The sequence below is a fragment of the Pan troglodytes genome, chromosome 11 (genome assembly GCF_028858775.2).
Source record: "Pan troglodytes isolate AG18354 chromosome 11, NHGRI_mPanTro3-v2.0_pri, whole genome shotgun sequence".
Classification (NCBI taxonomy): domain Eukaryota; kingdom Metazoa; phylum Chordata; class Mammalia; order Primates; family Hominidae; genus Pan; species Pan troglodytes.
The window spans coordinates 38226921-38239142 of NC_072409.2; the positions used below are offsets into that span (position 1 = coordinate 38226921).

Here is a 12222-nt window from a genome sequence, read left to right on the forward strand (position 1 = left end):
TAGCAGAGCCAAGAGACATGGAGAACAATGGAATAGGAAGCCACCAGGAGTAATATGAGACCCTAATCAAGGAATATTTACCTCAGAGTAGGGGCCCTGGTAAAATGTGACCAGCTGGTTTTCAGAATTGCTACGGACTAATGGCTGCTATACGCCTCCTATTCCACCCTCTTTTGTCTACTGTGGTTATTCTGTTCCTGTCTTACCACTGTTTGTTGGGTGTGGGGGCTGTTGATAATGTATCTTTTTGGCTGATTGGTCTCTGAATCAGAAAGAGTCCCAGCTGGTGAACCTGAACCACATCTAGTTCATGTCTTAAAATCCTAGACTTCAAGTGTGATGAGATAATCAGGATGAGATTTTGGGGTACTGAGATAGGGATGTATTAGTCCGTTCCTACACTGCTATAAAGAACTACCTGAGACTGGGTAATTTATAAAGAAAAGAGGTTTAATCGACTCACAGTTCCACAGGCCTAACAGGAAGCACAACTGGGAGGCCTCAGGAAACCTACAATCGTGGTGGAAGGCAAAAGGGAAGCAAGCACCTTCTTCACATGGTAGCAGGAGAGAGCATGAGCGAGCGGGGAAGTGCCACACACATTTAAACCATGAGATCTTGTAAGAACTCACTATCATGATCCAATTACCTCCCACCAAGTCCCTCCCCGAACACTGGGAATTTGGGTGGGGACACAGAGCCAATCCATATCAAGGGGTAAGAATATCTTGCATGTGGGAGGACTGTGAATAATCTGTGACCAAATAGGAACTATGACAGATTGTTTAATAGCCAAAAATTCCTCCCATCTTAGTATGCACAAAGGTGGAATCTATTTCTCGACATCATTTGGTCTGGGATGGTCTCGTAACTTGCTTTGATCAATATAATGTGTGCAAATTCTAGAGCCTATTTCTCAAGAGGTCTTGTGGCTTTTATCTTCGCTTTCTGAAAATGCTGTCCTGAGACCACAATGTAAGGAAGCCAGTCTAGTCTACTGGAGGATGAAAACCACATAAACCAGAGTCAAGGAATCCCATCTGATAGCCAGCATCAATTGCTAGACATTTAAGTGACTATATCTTAGACATGGAATTCCACTGACTCTCCACCTGAATGCAGACACATGAGTGAGACCAGATGAAGCCCGTAAACAAACTTCCCAACCAAAATAGAATCATAAAAATTAAATTGTCATTGTTCAAAGTCACTTTGTTTTTGTGTGGTTTGTTATACAGCAGTAGATAATGGAAGCAACCCTAGTCTTACAGATCTTGCAGTTTGGTGGAAAAAATGACAAGTAAACCAGTAATAACAGTAAAAAGTGATGATCTTTATAAGAGGGAAGTATAGGAGAAGTATGGAAGCAATAGCAGGAAACTATAGCCTCCTTTAGTGGGGAGATATTGGTTGAACAGAAGAAGAAACATTATCCCTGATAACTAAAAAATAAGGTAGAGGGAGTGGCATCTGCAAAGGCCCCAAGCTAAGAAAGAACTCAAGGAAGTTCAACATGGCTGTCACATTATGGGAGCTTAATTAAAGCTGGTTGGATGAATAAATGAATGAATATGTACCAAAGCATCATGAGTATATAATCCTTAAGGATTACACTGTAAAGTGGATTATGGAATTATATTCCAGAAATGTTTATATTCATTTTAGATATATATATTTTTTGAGACAGAGTCTCACTGTCACCCAGGCTGGAGTGCAGTGACGCAATCTCGGTTCACTGCAACTTCCGCCTCTCAAGTTCAAGCAATTCTTGTGATTCAGCCTCCTGAGTTGCATGCACCACGATGCCTGGCTAATTTGTATATTTTTAGTAGAGATGGAGTTTCGCCAAGTTGGCCAGGCTGGTCTTGAACTCCTGGCCTCAAGTAATCCACCTGCCCCAGCCTCCCAAAGTGTTGGGATTACAGGTGTGAGTCACTGCACCCGGCCTGTAGTCATTTTATGTATACTTTTCTGTAGTTGTTCTTGGCTAGATTAATGAGTGGCTCAATAATAATAGTTACTGAAAACCTGTGATGAGTTATGGGCTATAACAAGTACACTACATGAATTATTTCTATCCATAGCTACCTTGTGGTGTAGAAAGTATACCCTCACTTTATAGCTAAGGAAGTTAAGGTTCAAAGAAACAGATTGAACTGTCCAAGCCCTGAATTCAGTAATCATGAAGTTCCAGAGCCCCTTTCTGAGAAAGTCCATAAGGTCAGGGCTATTTTCATAATAATACGAAGACATTATTTGCCTTTTTCACTGTGTTGGCATTTGCACTTAGATTTTGGGAAAGCTCCTACCATTCTCTAACTTATAAGAGTAGCTCTGTGTGTTTAAATTGCTTCGTGCAAACAATAGGGTTGGTGCTGCACACCTTTCCTTCTGGGAGTCTGGAATTTTGGCATATGCTAGGCAGAGGGTATCTATGTGACTGACTCCAGATAAAAATCCTGGAGTCCTAGGTTCATGTGAGCTTTCTTTGTCAACAAAAGGTTGTCTGACTGGTTGTTACAATTTATTGCAGAAGGAATTAAACGTGTTGTGTGTGACTCCACTGGGAGAGAGCCGTTGGAAGCTCGTGCCTAATTTCCTCTGGACATTGCTCCATACACCTTTTCTCTTTGCTCATTTTGCTTTGTGTCCCTTTGTTATAATAAATCCTAACTGGGAGTACAACTATATGCTCAGTCAACCTAGTAAATCCTCCAACCTCACCAAACCTGGTGGTAGTCTTGGGGATGGGGATCATGGGGATCCCTGACACACAAGTAAACTCTAAATAGGATAAACTGCAAAAAGCCATGCCAAGACACATCATATTAAACTTCTGAAAGCTAATGATAAATTTTAAGATCTTGAAAGCAGCCAGAGAGAAATGACATATTACCTAGGACTGTTACTGAGAAACACCAATTTGAATGACAGTGGATTTCTCATCTGAAACCATGGAAGCCAAAAGGAAATGGCACAATATTTTTCAAGTGCTAAAAGAAAAGAACTGCCAACCCTGAATTCTATATCTGGCTTAATGATTCTTCAGGAATCAAATAAAAACATTCTCAGACAAAGGAAAACTGAAAGAATTTGTTGCTAGCAGACATACCCTTAAAGATTGGCCATAGAAAGCTCTTCATACAGAAAGGAAATGATACAAGAATCTTAGAGCATCAGGAAGGAAGAAGAAACAACAGAAGAGCAGAAATACAGGCGGGCGCATAAAATGTTATTTCCTTTGTGAGTTTTATAAATTGTATTTCATGATTGAAACAAAATTTATAACACCATCCGATACCTAAGCAATGAAACGTAAAAGTGGACAAGGTGAATGGAAGTGAGGTTTTCACACTTCACTCTAAAAAAGAAAAGAAAACAAAAAACCATAAATCAATCAAGATAGAATTTTAAAAAATGCTGAAGTAACCTATAGGAAGGGAAAAAAAAGAAAAAGAACTGAGAACCAGAGGAAACAAGTAGAACACAAATCATAAAGTGGCGGTCCTAGGTGCTAATATAACAATTATCTTAAGTGTAATTGGTCTAAATACACCAATCAAAAAAGCCCACAGTCCATGGGCCGGCAGAAGATGACAAAGGCAATACACCTACCATTTGGCCTTCTGGAGTTTGTTCCCTGCAAATCTGAGGAAACATGCTGCTCCTTCTGGAGGGCTCCGCCTAGAGACCCTCCTGGAGATCCTCTGCTGTCTCTTGGCTCAGGGCCTTGGGCCACGTTGCCAGCAGGAGGCTGCTTGCTGGGGGCCCGGCTCTGCCTGCTGGGCACATCCTGGGTGCTGGGCAGACAGGGAAGGGCCTGGGGTCTGCAGGAATCTGGGCTCTGCCTTCCTTTTTGCTGTTCTGCCTCTTTTCGTTTGTTTTCTTCCTCTCGCTTTCTGGAAGCAAAGCCAAAGAAGAAGATGAAAAAATTTAAAGAGTATCACCTCCTCAAGTCTCTGTGTGAGTTTAAATTTTAAGAGGAGCTACTACATCACAGGAGATATTTGGAAATTTGCATTTTCCAAGAGCAGTCTTTTCTCCAGATAAAATAAAAACCATCTCTTTTACACCAGGCCTTATAGCCCAAAAGATGATGGAGCAGAAAAGTTTATAGATCAGTCTTTGTGCTGCTGAGACACATGACAGATAACCAGGCAACTTTTCTGTGTGAAACATAACACACTCCCAACGGTGTATATGCCCCAAGCTTATGTGTGATCCCTGGAGCTACCTGTAACTCCACCAATTTTTCTCCTGTTTCAGAAAGCACACCAGAATGCTACCGAGAATGACAGTCAAAGGGATAACCTTGAATCTGCTCTATTCATTTAAAATAGCCCATCAAACCTTAATGATCATATAAAAAGTCACTTGCAAAGTACCTTGCCAGAGATTAAAACACACCTGTGAGTTGCAAATGCTGCCGTTGACAGCTCTAGCTAATGAGTCAGATCCACTCATTTTACAGATGAGACCCAGAAGGTAGGGTGATTTTCAAAAAGTCACACATAAGTAGCTGGTGGCAAAGCTGGAACCCTTGGGTAGCAAGAGAACAGAGAAGGGCTGGGGAGCAGGGGCCCGTCTAAAGATGAGTAGCTGGGCGAGGCAGGTGGGTCTGAGGTGGCTCAGAAAGGTAGCCCAGGCCCCTAACTCAAGGCAAAGGGGCCGAGTTAGGGGCAGGATTTGTTTGACCATTGCTGTTAACTTGTAGGGATTCCCAAGGGAAAGACAGGAGGAAAAACACTTAATTTCTGAGTCTCTCTCTGCTGGGCACTGAAGATACAGAAATGACAACCACAGATTTCAGGTCCTCTCCTGAGGAATCTTCTACCCAGAAGGGGACAGCCAGGAAAACAAAGACCTAATATATGATAGAAGAAATGTTATATTTTGTATTTATTTATCTTTTTAAAGACACGGTCTTTTACCTAGGCTAGAGTGCACTGTGCAGTGGTACCTTCTTAGCTCACCGCAGCCTTGAACTCCCAGGCTCAAGCGATCCTCCCACCTCAGCCTCCCGAGTAGCATGCCCCACCACACCTGGATAATTTTTAAATTTTTTGTCGAGATGGGGAGGGGGGGTCTCACTTTGTTGCCCAGGCTGGTTTTGAACTACTGGCCTCAAGCTATCCCCCAGCTTTAGCCTCCCAAAGGGTTGGGATTACAGGCGTGAGCCACCGCGCCCGGCTGAAAAGGACTTTAGTTCTGTGCTCCTCACACTTTATTGGGCTGAATCACCTGGTGTCTTGGTAATTATGGATTCCGACTTAGGCTAGGGAGAACTCAAGATTCTGCATTTCTAGCAAGCACCCAGGTGATCCAGGTGTTGCTGGCCCTCTGGCCACACCTTGAGTAGCCAGGCTTAAGAGCACAGGAAAGTCTAATATGGACTGTTCACTATACCACTAGATGGAATGAAACATACAATATGAAATGTGATTCTCCACAATGACACCAATTTTTTGTAAGGCCCACCTTGCTCACACATGAGCATGCCTTCTTTATAGGCAACCTGACAAATTGCAGAGCTAAGGATCAGACACAGAAGCATGAGACAAGGCAGAGACCCTAAGCCTCCAAGCAGTCATAGAATCCAGACTGCTATGGACTATGGCATTTGAAGCAAAGCTTATTTAGATCTCAAGCGACAGGAAAGCCCCAGCTGACATACATCTGGGTTACATTTTGATTTACAACCTTGTCAACTTGTTAAATTCCCCTTCTGAAACTCTTTCTTCCTGTATGGAGTAGCCCCTGATCTGGGGTCCAAGCTTGCTTATATAATAGTTTTCTACTGAGTCCCATTACCGAGAACATGGCCAGATGGGTCGTGCTAACTCCTGTACAGCTCTAATGTTTTTATTTGACTCTGGTTTTGTGACATCTTTGCCACCTGCTAATGACTGTGGTCTACAGGCCAGCTGGACAGCCTGTCATCTCGGAGCCTGAGATTCATACGGATGCGAGCAGGTGCCATTTCAGTGTGATCTCTCTGGGACAAGGCTGCTTTTCAGAAGAAGGTGGAAGCATCTGGGTGGCTGAAGTGCTGCTAATAGATTTAATAGCCTTGCTCCAGGAAGGCAGAGGAAGTGCTGAGCTTTTTATCAGCACTGATGAGCAGGGCTGTTTTAAGAGAATGATATTGGCTCTTTAGACAGACACATGTGGGTGGCTGTCTGGGTTGGCACCTATATGGATCTCACTGCCATTAAGGGGGACTCTGAGGTGATAAATTAGACTTTGTTATTTGAGCAGTCTCCTCTTTCTTTTTAGGAAACCAAACAGCTCTCTTGTTCAATTCCAAGAAGCCTCTCTGTAGCCAGCCCCGGGGCAAACCTTATCACTGCAAAACTTTCTGGGCCTTCAACAAAGGCAGCCACATGAGGAACAGGGGATCCAGCCTTTTAAAGTGATCAAGACATCCAGAAAGCAAGAGGGCTTTGGCTTCTGGAGATTGCTTTGGAGGGGGGATACCAGGGGGGTGATTTTTCATTTTGGTAGAACTAAGTAAGCAGAATTAGGAGACAGAATGCAATCATCTGAATGAATAATTAGCCCCTGGTCTTACAAATATAATTAATGTTTTTTAAATTGATGCATTTTGCATTAAAAAAATCTTCTAGGTGGCACATGGCCCACAATTGTGAAGTTCTTCAGACCAGTGGTTCTTTGATGTAATAGCAGTGATCACTGAGAAAAAACGGAGTGGGATTAAAACTGGAAATTATGCATAACTTGTATCCTATTTTATCTATATTGCTGCCTTAAAACTAAAGCAGCAGCAGCAATAACAACAACACACACAATTCAGCTTCTGAGAGTTGAACGTGACCCCACATGTATGTGTCTCCCTGGGGAAAAGGTCCAGAACCATTGCTCATAGTGTAAGAGTTTGAAGAAACCAGTTTATTGAGGGTGACACCCTCATTTGGTAGATAAGAAAACAGGCAGAGAGGTAAGTGACTTACCCAAGGCTGCATGGTAAACTACAGACAGAGCCAAGATAGAACGCAGCTGCTTTATCTCCTGGTAAAATTCATCCCCATGACAGAATTGTTTTTAAAAATTTCACCTAATCTTCTTCCATTATTTAAAAAATTAATTGGGTCATACAAAGAAGCTGGGGATGCCACTTCAAACTAACCATTAGCAGCATTTAAAAATGAGCTTTCTTTTTTATTTTTATTTTTAGAAACAGGGTCTCACTCTGTCACCTAGGCTGGAATGCAGTGGTGCAATCATAGCTCATTGTAACCTTGAACTTTTAGGCTAATTTTTAAAAAAAATTTTTGTAGAGACAAGGTCTCCCTATGTTGCCCAGGCTTGTCTTCAACTCCTGGCCTCAAGTGATCCTCCCACCTCAGCCTCTCAAAGGGCTGGGATTACAGGTGTGAGCCACCACACTCAGCCATAACTAGCTTTCGACGTAGTGTTTAGTCCTTAGCTCTTAGATTCAATAATTGTCCTGAAATTTAAATGTTTTTTTCTTAAGTTATGATGAAATGTCAAAGATCTTTAATCATTAAGGTGTGCTATGTTATAAAGATCTATTTTACTTGTAAAGTTTAGAAAAAAAATCAGAAAAAGATTATTCTAGTTGATATGAAAAATTAAAAAAAGTTCTATGACACAGCAAGCAACATTTCTGCAGGAAAATTATTAACATGGCAGAATATTAGTGGATAAACTAGTCCCACCTTTCACTCTCTTTTTTTTTTCCTACTATGTGAAGAGAAATTGGCTAGATGACAGCTTCTAATGGGCTTCCAATTTAGTCTGGTTTGTACTGTCTCTTTTAGAGCAATTTTGCAGCTCTTCAGAGGCTTACAGGATAAGAAAGTGAGAAAGTCAACTGGGGATCAAATCTTTGACAACATCTGTTTCAGGTCCTGTGCTCCACAGGGTGAAGAGGAGTTTCCAGACTATCAGCTGATGGGACTGGGGCTGTCTACCCAGGGAAGAAAAGATTTACAAGACACAACGCTGCTTCACATTGCTGGAGGGCTATTGTGGGGCAGAGATATTCCCCCAAAGCCCCCTAAAACCAAATCTAAGACCCACAGATAGAAATTTTTACAAATCACTAGCCTGGATGAAAATTTAGCAAGAAAAGGGCTAAAAAGAAGGTGAGTGATCAGAAATTTTAACAAATTTTAACAAAAGCTGATCAAGGGCAGTAACTTAAATGACTTGAACGTATGATGGTTTCAGCATCTCAGGAGTGGATGTATTTGTTTGCACAATATGGCAAACCCTCAACTCTGGCCCTGCACAGTTGGAGTTATGGAAGTTGATATTTTTTCTACCCCACTATGTGCCTTCTAAATACTGCAACCCACAAGAGAGTTCTATTTGCCCACTTTTGACACGAAGAAATTAATTCTACCAGACACTGCAGAAACAGGCAGGCTCTTTCCCATCCCATGAATATTCAGGTTTCCATTGCCATGAATACAAGACCTAGTGAGGTCTGAGAGATGTGATTAAAATGCTTCCACAGAAAAGAGAAGTCTAGTTAGTGTGTCCTGTCGTACTGATTTAACCCAGCTTTGCCTAAATGCTGCCATTCTAGTTAATTGTCCTGGTGTAGGCTAGGGACCAATCAATATTTGTAACTTTCTCAAGGATTTAGGAGAATATTGGTGTGCTCTGTTCTGTTAGTTTTGAGGGTAATAGGAAGAGTGTTATTGAATTATATTATAGAATTGATAATGGTGGCTTGGCACCACTCTCTTAACAACGAATGGGATCAACAGTGGCATAATTGAATGACACAGATGGTTATTCAATCAGATGGTTGCTAGCATCTGGGGACAGCCTCTAGTATGGGCTTGGCTGGTAGAAGGATTCCCTTGAACCAAGTAATGGTAGGTAGCTTGGCCTTGAGACTTAGATTCATGTGCCATCTCTCGTCCTTACTAGCTGTGTGACTTCAGGCAGGCTAACCTTTGTGTGCCCATCTCCACATTTATGAAATGAGATTAAGGACAGCTGTCATGTCTACTTTTTAATATTTATCTATATTTGTAATATCTAAAATCCACATTATTCAATCCGGCTTCCATTTCTTACGGGTATGTTTTTGGTTCCTAGAGACAAATTAACATCAACTATTTGGCTAAACTTCCTTATATCTTCTAAGCAAGAAACAGGGTATTTACCTGCATTTGTTCTTCCCAATATTCTCTAAATCTGGCAGGGATAAGACTTGTAAACAGTTTGAGTCTAAGAAGTTTACAGAATCATGGTTTCATGTTCAAGTACGGACAGCGGTGAGCCCCTTTGCTCTTTCTTTTTAAAATCAGAACACAGACTGTTATAATCTGTCAAATGATAATTTTCTCATGACCAATATTCAGGGAGTTGGAAAACAAAATGAATATGTAAGTGTCAAAGAGCATTGTGAGGATGAGTGGTATATAATGTGTTTGCTGCCTTGAGCAAGGCAAACAAGTTAAAGTTCTACACTTACAGAGAGTCACGTATAAGAACTGAAAGAGACCTAAGAGAGTATTTGGTCTAACCCTTCCGTTTGACAGATGGGGAAACTAAGGCCTACAGTGATCAATGGCTTATGTAAGGTTTTAGACCCTTTGTAGGGGAATTTACTGAACATTTATTTATTGAATGCTTACTATATACCAAACATTCTAAGGTACTAGAGATGTGGAGGTACATAACACACAGTCCCTGTTCTCAAGAAACTGACAATCGAGTCGGGGAATCAGATCCATACACTCCTGCCAACAGTGAGTTCTAGATGTGATGAGTGCTAAAGGAGAAGTAACTATATAGGGCTATGGGAGGATGTGGGAGACACTCACTAATTAAACAGGGGGAGAAAAAGGCTGCATATGAAGAATGAGAGAGGAATAAACTGAGAGGTTATTTCAGGCAGAGGGAGAAGTATGCATGAGCAGAGACTCAGAAGAGATCTCAGAGACCAGCTCCTCACATAAATTTTTTTTTTTTTTTTTTTTTTTCTGAGACAGGGTCTCTCTCTCTGTCTTCCAGGCTGGAGTGCAATAGTGTGATGTAGCTCACTGCAGCCTTAACCTCCCTGGCTCAAGTGATCTTCCCACCTCCCTAGTAGCTGGGACTACAGGTTTAAGCCACTACACACTGGCTAGTTTTAAAATTTTTTTGTAGAGACGGGGTCTCACTATGTCTTGAACTGCTGGGCTGGTCTCAAAACTCCTGGGCTCAAGCGATCCTCTTGCCTTGGCCTCCTAAAGTGCCGTGATTATAGGCATCTTCACATAATTTTAAAAATTCCTTATATACGATCATGGAGAGATGATAATTCCACTTCTGTTGGATCATTTCCAGTGAGAGAAAAATATTACCTCAGGAGACAAAAAAGATTTAGCTCTAACCTTTTCAGTTGGTGTTGCATGGTGTCTAGGGGTTTGTCAGATTTTTATCTCTTCATTGTCACTGAATAACAGGCATAGAAATAGTTGATCTTTAACTCCCTCTCAAGGGAATAAGAAAATGTCGTGTGTCTTAGGACCTTTGACTTACAGAATGTTAGAGCTGGGAGGGACGTCAGAGATCATTTAGTCCAGTGGTTTTTGTCTTTTTGTGTGTGACTCATGGACCCCCTTTGGAGAATGTGATAAAAAAAAATCTATAGATCCTCTCCCACGAAATGCATATGTGCTCCTGACACACAAAATGCTGTGTACAATTTCAGGTACCCATGGATCCCTGAAGCCCATCTTGAATTAAGAAAACCTCTTTCCATTTTACTGATGAAAATCTGAGGCTCAGAGAAGTGGAATGGCATGAAATAGAACTATGGTAGTAATTCCCCATGGGCCAGATGACTTTGTGAGCAGATGAGTCAGACACATGGGCCAACCATTAACAATCTGGTGATGTTCACGGGAGCATTGACTAATTACCAAGTGAAAAGGAGATGAGCAGTAGCAATGGAAGTGTTATGAGCAGTTTTTTAAAAATCTGAAAGTTGGTTTATGAAAAAGGATTTAGATTTTTCTCTTTGGCTTCCAGGGGTAGCTTCAAGACCAAAGGGTAGAAAAGAACTTTTGCTAGACAGAGCCCTCCACTAATGGAATATGCTATCTTGAGAGGTACAGGACTTCTTGCACTTGACTTTTTGGGGACACAGAACAACCTCTCGTAGAAGGGACTTAAGCATCACAAGAGTTTGAACTGGGTGACCAAAACTGGACGTGACGATGAAACTCTTAGAAACATAATCACATATACTAGCCAGGAAGGAGCTCAGGTCTCCCAGTAAGTGAAGTGAAGAAAGTTCAGGATGGCTGAGACATCAGGTGGGAGGGTGGTGGTAGTGGAGAGAAATGAGACTTAGAAATGTAAGTGGAAGTGAAAGAAATGTTGAAGGATCTTACAGAGCACCATGGCTGGTATTTAAGAATGAGGGGGCTGGGCGTGGTGGCTCATGCTTGTAATCCCAGCTCTTTGCGAGGCTGAGGTGGGTGGGTTGAGGTCAGGAGTTTGACACCAGCCTAGCCAACATGGTGAAACCCCATCTCTACTAAAAATACAAAAATTAGCTGGTCGTGGTGGCACACACCTGTAATCTCAGCTACTTGGGAGGCTAAGGCAGGAGAATGGCTTGAACCCAGGAGGTGGAGGTTGCAGTGAGCTGAGATCGAGCCACTGCACTCCAGCCTGGATGACAGAAAGACTCTGTCTCAAAAAAAAAAAAAAAAAAAAAAGAAGAAGAAGAACGAGGGTTTGTATAGAGTGGTGGTGGCACAGAAGAATGAAAGCAAAAGGCTGTCAAAGGGGGAATGCATACAATCAATGGTAGCAGCACTAGCAAGCACATAAAAAGGCCAGAAGAGAGACAGACTGTGGTGATGGGCTGCTTCCATTTGCATGTCGGTGTGTTGCAGAGTCTGAAGTTATAGTGAAAACAGGACATGCAAATGGAAACGTCCAATGATCTAAAGTGTTGGCAAGTGACAAAAGCATAGCAGAAATGCCCAGTAGGCAACTGAAAATATGAGATTAGAGTTCCAGGAGGTCAGGATGTGAGACAGATTAGGGGGCTATCTACAGAGATGAATTAATTTAAAATTTAAGAGTAGATACATTTTCAATGGAAACAAGTATAGCATGAGCAGAAGTCTAAAAAGTTTGCCTTCAAGGCTGACTGCAGTGTGGAGATGGAATAATTTAAAAGATGTGAGAAGGGAGAATCAGAGAGTTACAGGAGATCTG

General features: G+C 41.8%; 1 protein-coding gene across 23 annotated transcripts in view; it reads right to left on the reverse strand.

Annotated features, from left to right (window-relative positions):
- Nucleotides 1-12222, reverse strand: part of INVS (inversin) — a 201488-nt gene that overhangs the window by 12728 nt on the left and 176538 nt on the right. For all 23 annotated transcript variants that reach the window (XR_001720931.4, XM_016961338.4, XM_016961329.4 and 20 more), the window contains one exon: nt 3616-3899. Coding sequence is in view for 22 of the 23 variants with exons in the window: in XM_016961338.4 (XP_016816827.1) it covers nt 3616-3899 (284 nt within the window). In the remaining variant the exon portion in view is untranslated. The remainder of the gene's footprint in view (nt 1-3615; nt 3900-12222) is intronic.